This window comes from Sardina pilchardus, chromosome 12, assembly GCF_963854185.1.
Source record: "Sardina pilchardus chromosome 12, fSarPil1.1, whole genome shotgun sequence".
Lineage (NCBI taxonomy): Eukaryota > Metazoa > Chordata > Actinopteri > Clupeiformes > Clupeidae > Sardina > Sardina pilchardus.
The window spans coordinates 1,233,081-1,247,254 of NC_085005.1; the positions used below are offsets into that span (position 1 = coordinate 1,233,081).

At 41.6% G+C, this 14,174-nt stretch overlaps 1 protein-coding gene across 1 annotated transcript in view; it reads right to left on the minus strand.

Annotated features, from left to right (window-relative positions):
- Positions 1-864: 864 nt before the first annotated feature.
- Positions 865-14,174, minus strand: part of slc5a6a (solute carrier family 5 member 6a) — a 43,911-nt gene continuing 30,601 nt past the window's right edge. The window contains exons 15-17 of the mRNA XM_062550618.1: positions 13,734-13,837; positions 10,606-10,727; positions 865-1,418 (exon numbers count right to left, since the gene is read on the minus strand). Coding sequence (XP_062406602.1) covers positions 1,293-1,418; positions 10,606-10,727; positions 13,734-13,837 — 352 coding nt within the window. The 3' untranslated portion in view covers positions 865-1,292. The remainder of the gene's footprint in view (positions 1,419-10,605; positions 10,728-13,733; positions 13,838-14,174) is intronic.

A 14,174-nucleotide genomic window follows, 5' to 3' on the forward strand; every position in this document is an offset into this window, starting at 1 on the left:
ATACAGTATATTTAATGTTCTCATCAATATTGACCATAGGGTCTACTTGGGAGTCTGCCTCAAATAAAGGCCTGTGCTTTGTGCTGCCTAAGTAGCCTAAATAAAGACCATAATTGAGGATTGATGGTACAATCTACCGTGCATTATTTATTTTACAGATAGTCTGTTCTTTGTCAAATTTTAGTGAGGCATTAAGCAACTCCCATCTTGTAGCCTTTATTGTAGCCTACTCTGTATGTTGTATTAAGTCCAAACCAGCCAACAGTGAGTGTGTGTGTGTGTCGGTTAATGGAGCATATCTATTTATCCTGCAAACTATGGTTTAGTCTCTCGTAAAACCATGTCAGTTTCGAGATTAGACTAACACGCACTAAATGCGCCCTCTAGTGGGTGATTTGAATTTCCTTGAAGCCAGCAATTGAGATCAAGGTAAAATGCAGCAGCAGGTTAAACCACAGGTACATATTACACAGCAATGGAGCTTAAGTCGTCACGTGACTTCTTGCGTCACCAGGGAGTTTAAAACCGTGTTAAACTCCAAATTAGTGACAGAGCAATTGCACAATCGCGATTACAATTAGTTACACCAACATCTGATTAATCAGTATATAATGTAAACAGATCCACCTCTGAGATTTCCTCCCTCACATTCTCTAACTACTGACCTGATATTTTGAGCTGAGATGATCCAATCTAAAACAGATCAGCAGCTCGTTTTTAATTCAATATGTATCTCCTGTGATGTGTACGGTTATTATTGAACTTTTGCTATTACTTTAACCTACAATGCAAGATAGGCTATTATGAGTTCTGTCAATCATTGAAAGCTTTGGATGGTAGAATTGAGAGATATTGGGGCAAATCTTCATATTTAACACATTTATTGAGAAACAAGGTATAAGAACATGGACATTTTATACCCTGGTATCGATTTGGGAATCGTGAATCATGTAATTTCACTGGTATTGGTATCGACTCCCACATTTCTGTGCCATTCCTTTGTCTGACCAGATTACTTCAGAAATTAGTCAAGTTCGCCAGAGATTGCTGCAATTCCAAGGATGACGATCTACAATCTCTGAAGGATATCATGTGCAGTATGTCACTGATTAACAGAAAATATTTTTTTGTCTATTCAAGTAATACACACATAAAAAATCCTTGACAAGCATTGTCACAAAGGCACAAAGACAAAACCTATCATTTTTAGAAACATGGAAATGGATCTATCTTTTTTCTCCACTGCTTCTCCATCTGTGGCCAGAAAAAACAGGTATGTGCAGTTGGAGCCATTACATGGCTGTTTCCTGCACCACCACCACCTCTTCTCCATGACACTTCTCCTCATCTTGGGAGTAAGACACAGCATTAGTCTCTTTCTGAGCCATTTGATAGGGCTGCTGGTTCAATGCTGGAGACTGCACAACAGATAGAAACACATCCACAGACAGGGCTGTTTGTTAACACACAGGGCCAAACACTGAATTGTTTTGAAAACACTGAAAACCTCAAGCATAGTAGCTATCAAAGAATTATCAATTGGAACTCACCAGCACACTCATGAAACAAAAGAGCAATATCAGCAGTCCTCAATCTCAAAAGGCTCAACATTTTCCAAAATCCAGACAAAAATTCACAGTCAGGCATTGAATTGATTTGAGGGGGCACAAATACATCTCATAGCATAAAATTAAGATCAGCTTTTAAATAAACTCTTTTTTATACATATAAACAGATTGTATTTGTTATATAACAAAGAGAATGACAAAGGGTGAGTTGCACTGATGTAGGCCTACACCTTGAACTATAAAGCATCATCCTAGTACGCGCACACCCAGTCAGCACAAATACGCCTGGAAAAGATCTGAACAGCTTAAATACATTGCGTTCCATTTAGAACGTCTTATTTTGATCTTACAAACAGCGGCGGCATTAGGGAGATGGATGTCCTATTATGATGTATTGATGAGCATCTGGGATACGGCTGCTAAACGCTGTTTGAAGATCTTAGCAAGACGTATCAGATACATCTGCCAGATGAGCAAACGCTCTCTAGAATACATCTTACAGCCGTCCAGCAGACCTTTCGAACACATCTGCAAGACGCCTTGCAGACGTTCTTGTGCTTACTGGGCAGTGAGTCTTCATTTACTAGCTCAGGGGTCGGCAACCTGCGGCTCTGGGGCCACATGCGGCTCTTTAGCGCCACCCTGGTGGCTCCCTGGAGCGTCTTCAAAAATATATGAAAATGAATGGGGGGATTTTTGTTTGTTTGTTTTACAGTTTTTTCTGAATGCTAAAGCACTAATCGTGATTCTTGTAGCACAATTTCTAAAACTATTAACACATATAGCAAAACCACTCACTGAGTTTGCAAAACTAAAAGCACAAACACTGCTTTGAACTCAGTTTGCAATTTTGTAACACACACTTTGCGGAACTTTAAACACAACTCACTGCTTACACTCAATTACCAAATTTCCAACACACTCCTAGCAAAATCATACACATGTATGGCTATCATTAACACTATATTGCCAACTGTCTGGCACATTTTCACATGTGAAAACTGTTTTAGATTATTAGTTCACTTTGCAATCAGCCTAAGCAGTGTAAATAAGGCACAGGTAAGATATCCGTGTGGAGTACAATGGAAGGAGCAGGAAGAGTGAGAATTAGAGGAGGCCTAGGAAGAGGACGTGGAGGTGAAGGAGCGAGAGGGAGAGGACGACAAGGACAAGGAGCCCGGTGCCTTGGACAGGAGGACATCGCATGCAATGTACTGTAGAAATTTTGTGGCCGTACCCAGAGAGATGTCATGATGTAGACAGATTTTTTTTTTTTTTCTCAGTGAAATTACTATTTTGTGTTTTGACTTTGTATTTGTTTTGATGAGTGTGAACACCAATACTTGAAGTTTGGCTTCCTATATGTTTACAGAACTATGCACAAGGTAGGCTACAGTATGTCAGTTTGAGGTCATACTTTTGTCACAGAGAAAGCAAAAGCCAGATGTGTCTTGTATTCATACCATCAGTGTGTAGTTGACACAATGTGTGCTTAGTAGATGATGGCTTGTGTTTAGTGATTGATACAGAAACACCATTTTTACAAAGGTGTGAAGAGTTAATCAAGCTGTGTTCGCTTTTGCAAGAGAACTACAATGTTTTGATAATTTGGTGAAAGGTTTTGCTATTTGTGTGTAGAGTTTTGTAAAAATAGCCAATAGTTACAAAAAAAGTGCTTAACCAATCAGAAAAAACTGTAATATGGTTTCGGTATGAGGACAAACATTCTTAACGTTTTCCAATGTTGTAAAAATGTGCGTAATACATATTAAAGTTTAACATTTCTGTCAATGAAGATTTGATAGCCTGCGACACACGTTTCAGGGCGCCGCCGTGCCAGGCAGGTGGCTGTAAACCTGGTTGTAAACAAATCGGCGGGTGTGTCAGCATGGGCCATGCCATGGATCCCAAAGGGAAAAAGAGAAAGATAGCCGATGAGATCAGAGAATTTAAGGCAGAATGGACCGAATCATTTGCTTTCATTGCCATTGCGGAAGGATTGCCTGCATGTTTGCTTTGTAATGAGAAGTTGGCGAACAACAAAAACCGAAAGACATTTAGAAAAACATTTTCAGGGAAGGCTACATTTGCAGCCGACTACCCAGTTGGGACTCAGAGAAAAAGTGTGATTGCAGTAGCCTACTTCTGGAGAAATTTTGATGCAACCTGAGAGATATTAAAGAGGAACTATGCAGGATTGGCGATTTCATCTCTGGTTTCGGTTTCGTTTTTCGTTTTCGCTCGTTTTATGCTTGCATTTTCTCTGCAGAGCTTCCCCGACAACTTTAGCGTGTATATTTATACATGTATAGGCTATATTTAAATATATAAATTGCAAGCGTGGTTCTTCGTCTCAGACTTTCAGATGTAAACAAGGAGCGATCGTCTCCTGCAGAAAGTTGCATAGGGTCTCTTTAAAACGTGGAAAACAACGGTTCACGGATGGTGACTTAAAGCTACAGCGGAGTAGTCACGTGGTGTGTCATTCTCTCCGAGATGCGCTGCAGGGAAAAACATTTAATCATGAAAGCTCATTGTAGCCTCGTTGTAGCCTACTTAGTCAATTTGATAGTAGGCTAATATAAATATACACTTACAGCCTGTGTTGCCTTCATAAAAGGCTTACATAAGACTTTTCATTTTTTGCGGCTCCAGACAGATTTGTTTTTTGTTTTTTGGTCCAAAATGGCTCTTTGAACATTTTGGGTTGCCGACCCCTGTACTAGCTTAATCGGGTGTTCACATGCGTTAGGAGAAAAGCTGGTCTATCTAAGCAGTGTGTCTGCGCACGGTAAGCCTTTTTGCTCCTGCAGCCTAAAAAACAGGATACAACAGGAAGTAGTTACGAGTCATTGTATTGCATGAGGAAACCAGGCAGAGGTCGGAAGATGGGGGTCGGCCAAATCGGCACGTTGTATGTAGGTATGTGGAACTATGAGCAGCCGTATCATTTTTCTTTGCTGAGTTCTGGGGCCCCCTTCAGAGACCCTCAAAAATCAAACAATTCATGGCTGAAAATGACTGAAGTTGCAATGGCTTCCCTGATTATCCTGATAAAGATATGAACATAAGCTTTATATTTCCATAGAACCTATGTCCCCTAGTTTTACAGACCAACAGTTGAAGATGAAGCATTGAAATGAAGAGGGTGCACAAGGGGGTTATCAGAAGCACTGAAATCAGAATGTTCATCCCTCTAAATTTTGGTCATTTTTGTCTCACATGCAAAGTGGCTTTGATGGATGGTTTTACTGTTGCTGGAGAGAGGAACATCTACTGATTCAAAAACAATTGTTATCTAATTGTGCCACACGCAATGTGTGCCATGCCAGGAGGGTCTTTATGGGGATTTTTCGGGTTTTGGACTATAAAGCTAGGTAATAATAATATCTCACTACAGGGTATGTTATGGCCACTTTTTGTAAAGGGAACTTTTCAAGGAACATTTTACACATTCTCTCGCAGCAACCGAAAGGCCGCAGGAGTGGCGAGGATACATTTACATGCCTAGCAACGGGGATGCTGGCTGCTCTAGCCACTCCGGTTGACTTGTTTTTCTTCGGTTTTTATATTTACTATTTTATTCGCCATTATTTTTCCATTAATCTTGTTTATTTGTTTAGTTTAGCTGTTCAGTTATAGATTGCCTTTTTTATTTCAATCGTTTATTTTGCGTTTCCATACTTTTGGAATACTTCTGCATCTTGGGTTGTGGCGTCTGTGCTCTACCTCTGCGCTCGACCTGCGCTGTGTGGATCAGCTGTTCTGCCGTAGGCACTGTTTGAGACCAAAGAGACTAGCCCAGGGGTTCCCAAACCTTCCCATGACAAGGCCCCCCAAATACCACTAGATTGTGGCCAAGGCCCCCCTTTTGAATGATGTCGTATTGAACCCATCAACGATACGGCTCATATAAGTAATAAGTAAATAAAATAGGCCTATATAGATTTATTTTACAGGCTTTGCAATAATAACACTTATGTATTTAGGGATGTAACGGTTTTACACGGTTATAGTGACCAAAATTATCACAGTTTTCGGTATTATTGTGGTATTTTACAGCAGTGACAATCCTAGTCTCTGTTCAACCCTCCATACACACAGAACATGGCTTGTCTTGTTTCTATTTCATATTTTGAATTCATAAACTTTATATATTTTGTTAACATTTATAGTATTTTAGCATCTGCATAATTACTTATAGCTAAAAAATATTCAGTAATTTGAATACTTCACATTGATTACGCTTGTCTTTAATGACATTAAATGACATTTATGTTTTTGCTGTATTGTTGTGTGTCTTGTTCTTATGTATACCTGTCTGCTGGCTGCACAAAAATTGCCCCTTGGGGACAATAAAGTTTCCTTGACCTTGACCTTGATCACAGGGATGGTGTGCGTGGGTCTAATTGAGTGCCTGTCACTTTAAAAAGTACGTGAATGTAATTAGGTTTCATTCCGTTTTAGGAAAACAGTCACGCATAGTTCAAGGATATGTGTTTTCATTACATAAAATGAATGTTCAAAAGACTAACAAGGTAAAGAAAATAGAAAAGATAAGTGTCTTGCAATGTTAAATTCTATGATTTAGGTAGGTTACCGTGGCATTGTATGTTGTTCCGTTCACTTTTTCCTTGGTCAGGACGCAGAAAGACACAGCGCACGTTTGCGGTGAAAATGTTCCGCCTTTTAAAAGGTGTAGCCTAATCCGAATCGTGGTTAAATCCATATTAGACAACAGAACCAGTAGGGTACCAGTTTTGCTTCTTAGTCTACCAGGCCTATGTCAAAAGCAGGCTCGGATGAAGCTGGAAGGAATGTAACACACGGTTTCCAGACCGTGGTTATCAACCGCAACAATAGATATTTGAAATGAACAAGGTAATTGTTAACGTCAACATTGTTATCATGGTGTACCGTTACACCAGTAATCGTTACATCCCTAAAAGGTATACAACTAATTATTATAATAGTATTCCATATCAATACATAGAAGTAATAGAAATATTTTATGATTTTTTTTTTTTTTTTACAGTTTTACAGTAGCCTATATTTTCATTCAACTTGCTGCGGCCCCCCTAGCGCCCCCTGGCGGCCCCCACTTTGAAAACCACTGGACTAGCCTACTCTGGTGTTGCTGGACTGGGGCCGCGGGCCTCCTTTTTCTGCTGCTGGCTGGGCTGTTTCGAGACTGCGGACTCGGTGGCTGTCTCGGTCGGTTGACTGTCAGCTGGGACATCGGCTGGTCTGGCGCAGGAGAGGGACGCGGCTTCGGGCGAGCACCGGGGGATCCTCCTGTGTCCCAGTGTCCCTTCGCTCTGGTGCAGCGCCACGGCGCATCTTCCTGGTGCCTGGTTGGATGGTCGCGATTTGCCAGCAGGCTGTTTCGGCTGGGCCTGCGGGCCATCTCATCTGCTGAGGATCTGCCAGCGATTGAGGGCTATGTCATGGTGTCACGGGTAGCCTACACTGGCGATTTCGCCGCTCCGTCCAGCATCTGGGCCGTCTTGTGCCAACTTTGCCTTTTGGGACTTATTGAGTGTTTTTTGTTATTCTATGTTATTATTAGCTGTTATTTGTTTCATTTTTGTTTAATGTCGGTCTTTGTATGTCTTGTGTCACGGGTACGCTAGTGATTACGCCGCTCCGTCCGACTTCATTTGTTCTGTGCGACTTTTAAATTTTGTTTGTTTGTCTTCGTCTTGGTGTCACGGGCATGCTGGCGACTACGCCGCTCCGTCTAGCCACTGTTGTCTTGTGTATGTTTCTTGTTTGTCTGATCGTTTGTTTTACAGCACTTTGGTCAACTGTTGTTGTTTTTTTAAAATGCTATACAAATAAATTTACATTGACATTGACATTCTATTGTTGCTCTCTTGGATGCTTAGGTAAGTTCCTTACTAAATTATTGTGTACATTTACTATGTGGTATAATGAAAAAGGCTCGGCATGGGGGCCATCAGGAAATTTAATTTATAGGTGAAATGGGTGCAGAGCTTCATATTCACAGGCAGAGGCGGACATCCTGGGCTCATCCTAATTAGCAGGCAGGTATATCAGATAATTAGTGATATCACCTGTGTTAAATGTACAGGTAGAGTATAAGGCAGGACTTATACTTTGTGGAACCGGTATGTCCACCTCTGTTGACAGGCATATTGAATTTTGGAGTTTGTAACCGTCCACGGGGTTTCTTAGATTTTATGGTTATGGCTGCGCTGACATTTATTGCTACTAGCTAATAGTGGCTTTTCGAAACGCCATGAAAATCCCGCTCTTATTTCTGGACCAGTTCAGAGTTGGTGCTGAGTTGGAACCTGTTTTCCTGACCCGGAGCCAGGTTATTTTGTGTGGAAAAGCAAAGAACCAACCAGCACCAGAACTGCCTTGGTGGAAAAGGGGTATCAGAAACCTTGGTTTTGGATCTCCACACCTGGCCTCACTCAAAGCAGTTTATGTGGCAGAAGGATTCCATGGTAAACATCACAGAGCTCAACCACTGTGTATAGTGGCATGACTGACCCTTTTCTTTGGTCTTGCTTAAATGCACAATGGATGTAGCCTATCTAGACGCACCCTAGCGGCAAAGCCTAGCGGGATGTTGTAGGGTCGCACCGTTTAGGCCAAGCCTGCGTTCGACACCAGGCTAGCCTGTCCAATCAGAACACTATCTGTGTACAGAGTCCTTGAGCCCGCCTTAGCACGGTGACGACAGAGCTGCGAGGCACCTTCGGCTTCCAATATTGACGCCAGGGGGCTTGACCGTGCGCCCTCGTTCGACGAGTTGGGTGTGAGACCGTGTTACAACAACCATAGAGAACAACGAAAGATGGACGAGGCTAACGAAGCGCTGTCGTTTGAATCGGCTTTGGAAGAGTTAGACTTGGGCTTTTCTTTGAAGGTTGAGCAGAAAGAAGCACTCAAGTCATTCGTTTTAAAGAAGGATGTTTGCCGTTTTGCAGACCGGCTACGATTGGTCACAAGTGCTGGCCTATTACGTGCAGAGTAGTTTGAAAGACACCGGTTCATCCCACCCACAGGCTTCAGCTCTGTGAATGGTCCGACTCCAGACTAAACATTTCTGTGTAGTTTGGCTTGCCAGGCTACAATGGATGTGTTAACCACACAACTTCCAGCAATACGCTCAACAAGCAGAAATGATGCTGGTTATGACATGTTATTATACATTATAGTTATCCTTTTTACTGCTTAGAAAAGCGTCACGTTTTATTTTGTGTCACCATACTTGGTCATGTAACTACTTGTGTAACTGTATTTAAATGGATGCGTTCGGTTGCATCTCTGTTTGGATCCTAATGAATGAACTGGGCTAAGCTAAGTGCTAGCAAAGTAAAGATTGAAGATTAAGTGCATGCATTGAGACGCGAGAGGTATATACCAACTCATCCTAGTACAGGGAATAACATAGTTTAATATATAAAACGGTGGAGTGTTTGTTTAAGCAAGCTTCAGTAGAATCCTGGTGTTGCATACACAGTCTCGAGTACAAGCAGATTTCTTCTGCAGTGATGCACTCACTCATCATCAAAATACCAACATACTGTTGCGCTCCTTGCTCCTTTGGCAATGAGATGTCACTCTCATTGGTTTAATGGATGCTACGCCCAAAACAAACCAATGGCTAATTGAGAACCATTAAAACAACTCTTTTAAACGGTGTGCCTGGCGCAGACCAATTTCTCATTTTCAAAATTAGGAATGATAAATCAGACATAACCCAAAGGTGTATGTGCATCGCACTTCAGATTATACACTGAGGGCCAGATGTACTAAGACAGCGCTAATAGCGAGTTTTTGTATCCGCAGAGTGCGAACGCTGTGCTTTGCTATATTGCGTGGTATTTACTAAGCTGTCACTTCATTACGTTAATTGCGTTCAGTGCCGCCCGTTCCCGCCCCCTGTATCACGCCAATTGTGCACGCAGAGCTGAACAACGAGTGCAGTTGAATATTGCAGCAATAAAAACAATCAAAGTTTAGCGGTCATACACGATTCAAAGAGATGCCAACAAGTAGCGACAGACAGAGCAGGCCTAGTAATTCTTCAAATCCACTTAAAAAATACTTGAACTATTTACTGCACGTAGAGGGATATGACTTAATGCCTAGTCTAACCGATTGGGAAGTGTAGGCTATATGTCGTGAAAGAGAAAATACGATTTTAGAGAGGCAAACAAAAGTTAAGGTTGCTTTTGACATAGTACAATGAAGAAAACAGATGCTCTGAATATTGATTCACCTGTCTCTAAAAGTTTTTCTAATAGAGGCATTTAACCGCAATCTGATCTGGATTACAGCTGCTTTCAGAAGGCGGAAATTTTTCAACGCAAAATAGACGTGCGCTGTTTTCATACATCTGGCGGAATACTTAATCAATCGCTATTAGCACCTCTCCTCCCCTGTACTTGCGCGTTACACCCATTTTCACCTGATCCGCCCAGGAATTAATATGCATGAAGGGCCGATCACATTACAGGCGGCATGCGCTATGAAACCCATTCATTTCAATGGGTTGAGAGCGCAAAAAACGGGTCTGCCGCTGTGCTCAGCAAAGCGCAACGCCGGCGGCATCTTGCCGCTTTGCCGCTGTTGCGCGTACCGCGGTCAAAGTTGAAATATGTTGAACTTTGACCGCGGCGCGCTGTAAGTGAATGGTCTTTTGCGCGGAGCCCAGCAGTAACCATAGAAATAGGAGCGGTAACAGCAACAAAAATCGTAGAACGTTATCTCAACCAAGAGCAACCTAGCGGTGAGCGCAGCGCATGCCGCCTGTAATGTGATGGGGCCTTGACACGGAAAAGCGCAAATAGCCATTTTCAGCTCCCACGGCAGGCAGTCTGCGCGTTTCCCTCATTGCGGCTTGTTTGTACATATCCTCCCCATGTTTATACGCGCACGTTACGCCTGAACTGGGCGCAAAACGTTAGTACATCTGGCCCTAAGACTGTTAAAATAGAGATTGTGCATCAGTATCTAAGAAACTGAAAATACCTGTCACTGAACATGTGAACACTACCTTGTCTAACAGTTTGGTGGCACAGCACAGTTTCTCCTTGTAATGCTCTGGTAGGAAAAACAGCAGGGTGCTCAACACAGGGTATACTGTACCGGGGGTCAGCTCCTTCTCCTTCATAGGCCCTGAAAAGCAGTAAAGGAGGTTGGTTTATCAGGCTTGCTCACCACAAATTTCACCTGCAGATAAAAAACAAACCTTATGTTTGTAACTCCCGAGTAAAAACAACCTAGGGTCTTTATACGGTAGTTAACAACTTTAAACTTTTGATTGACAGCAAAATTACCTTAATTGGTGGCGCTTGAGTAAGACCATTTATTTACGTATGCGGGGAGCACATGTATTTGATACCATGCTAAGCAAGGTTGCCTAAAAAGAGGAATATAAAATCATCATTTGACAATCGATCTTAATGCCTTAATTAAAAAAATGAGTAAAAATCAAACCGCTAAGGATACCAATTGATGCTCAATGAGCTCAATGCAAATCAAACAGGCTAATAGGCTAACTGGAAAAAACACCATCTCTAGCTATGGTGAAGGGTATGTGATGATGTGGGGCTATTTTAATTCCAAAGGCCAAGGAAAAAGCATGTCCTAACCAGACGCAATGCGAGCTAACATTTATTAGGCTACATTGCTTGACAACGGGAGAGATAGAATCAGATACATTAAAGTGGATGTAATGAAATTACTTTTTATAATAATTCAGTGTAAACACAACTATTTCAAAAACGATTCTCAAAGGTCAAAGTTCAAAGGTAAAAAACACACAATAAATAAATAAATATATCGAGCTAAGACTTTTGAAGTTTGAACCTTGAAAACAACGGTGTTGGCTCTGTATAAGTAAAAAGAACATTAACAAATGTTATGTAGTTTTACTACAAATTGGAAAAAAGTCAGACTAAATGTGTCACTTAGTGAGTGTCTCTTTCAAATGCAAATTAAGTTGAATGGGCCTTTTGAATGGGCCTGCTGCAGGTGAGAGGACTGAAATCCTAGGATTTTCTTTTATTGTTTTTACAAAGTGCCATAGATACATTCTCTTTTAAAACATATATATTTGGAAACTAGTTGATTAAAGGTTTCTAATGGTGTCACTTATATGTTTCTAGGACAAAAACTAGCAGAGATTGAGATGTGTGTTTGGAACAGTTTTTTCAAATCCCCAGGGGGGGATTTAGACTCCAGAGGGTTAATATGACGTTGGTCCATCCTTCACAGCTATATAGCTTCAACTCTTCGGGGAAGGCTTTCCACAAGGTTTCATCATGTCTGCCTCGTTTTAACGGTTAGGACTATGCTGAAGAGAAAGTCATCTCAAAATAACCTATGGCTGTGAGTTTTGTTTTCAAATGTTTTCATGCGTGTCTGGATAACGGGTGAGGAATGTTTAGGAGACACACACAGCACATGTGTTTTAGGCATAGTACAGGCCCTAATCTCTGACTGGAAGTGCACAGAACTTGTGCATTTAGACAACATTTAAAACATTTCTCGGGTGTGACATCCCTGTCCCTCTCTGTCTGACCTGTCGCAAGTTCACCAACCTCCCGATATCATTCCACAAGCATAAACAGTAATGTTATTCCATGGTTCATGGTTTATATATGTCCCACCTGACTATACTGTAAGTCGCAGGACTAGCCAAACTATGAAAATAAACGGTGACTTATTAGCCTGGCTAGCACCTACCACTTCTCAAATGAGACATGGTCTAGCAAACAAACGTTCATTTTCTCGTATTTGAAAAAAATGCCCAGATCCGTTCATTGGGTGCCACGGATGTCTATCAAATGTGTCTGTGCATAGCTCATCATCGTCTTGCTTTCCCCCCTGTTCTGTGATTGGTCCCCTATCTCAGGCAAAAATTAGGGCGGTAGTTTCCAGACTGCCTTAGCAGCGTGAATCAAATCGCGCGCAAGGCAGCATGGGAACACTCGCCCATAATGCCCATAATGCCACCAATTAATATAATTTTGCTGTCAATCAAAATGTTGAAGTTGTAAACTATATAGACCCTGGGTTGTTTTTACTCCAGACTTAAACTTTGAAGAGTCACACAGTATACTAAATTACGGAGCCCGGGAAGGGTCAGGTGTGCGAATATTTTTTGAGTGCACTTTTGCGTTCCCTCGCAATACTTTTTGCGTTCCCTCGCAATAACGTGTTCCTGTCAACCTGGGCTCCAAACATTAGCCCACCATACAGGTTTACATGGACTGCAGTTCATCTCATGGATAATCTGGACATTATTAAGTTTTACTTTAACCTGGGGCTCACATACAGCAATATACTGGCGGATTTGTCTGTGAGACACAATGTGATCATAAGCATGAAAAGCTAAAGCATGCGTCTGCTAAAGAAAAATGGCTTGTTTCGGCGCAGCATGAGAGTTGACAGCGCATTAACCTGACGTAGCCTAGGCTAACCACTGTACGGAGCCCAATGTTAACTTTTCTTTACGTCTCAGAACGTATAGCTTGAGATTGCTGGGGAGACTTATATTTGGCTGCTCCAGGGCCGAGGCACTTGAATTGACTGGGTTAACTCCCTCTCTCCTTCACAACAGCAGCAGTTTAATAACTTGCACAGTGGTTTGGATCAGAGGATTTATTTCGTAATCTTTATAATATAGCCTACATTCACATCGCTCAGGTCCCTGTAACATGCCTCTCTCTCCCACTCCAATCTCACACACACACACCCTCGTTCCCTCTCTACCCCTCCCACTCCGCAAACGGAACCTGCGGCTTAAAGGGCATACATACAAGTTATTGCGAGGGAACGCAAAAGTATTGCGAGGGAACGCAAAAAGTATTGCGAGGGAACGCAAAACTTGCACTCAAAAATATTCACACACCTGACCCTTCCCGGGCTCCGTACTAAATCAACAATTACAGATTGCTTGGAAAAATATTTTCCAAATTTGAACGCAGAAGTAATATTATCACAAATCGATAGATCCAGACTATTTAGGATCAAAACTGGCTACATACTTACATAACTTGCTAGTGTGGCATAGTCTCAAGGTTTTTTTCTCAAGTGAGTAAGAGAGTAGCTGAGTTCAAGCAAATACAACCGAGGTTCAACAACACGTTTTCCATTTAAAAAAAGGTAGTTCCACACCTGTGAAAAGGCTGACTATCAATCCAACCAGGACAACTGTGGCAGAATTATGAGCACTGTACCACATGTAGGATAGAGAGTACAGTGCCTGCACACCTGTGGGCCTGTGGACAAACAAAGATTTAATTAAAATTCAAATTGAACGGATTTTGTCTCTACACAAATGCAGCATCCTCCACAAATACAACACTGGGTTTTTTTTTATTTGAAAAACCCTTTCTTTTATTTTAAAAAGTCTTTGGCTGCCTTAACATCTTGTTCTATTCACAAGTTAACGATAGCTAACAAGCTAGATTTTCCAAAAGACTGCAATAATGACACTCGCTGACCAGTTTGGTTTCATTACATTATACTATATGGTGTTACAATTGAACTCACACGTCATTGTATTAAGTAAGATCACACATAAAAAGGCAAGTGACATGTGGAACACTGTGGTGG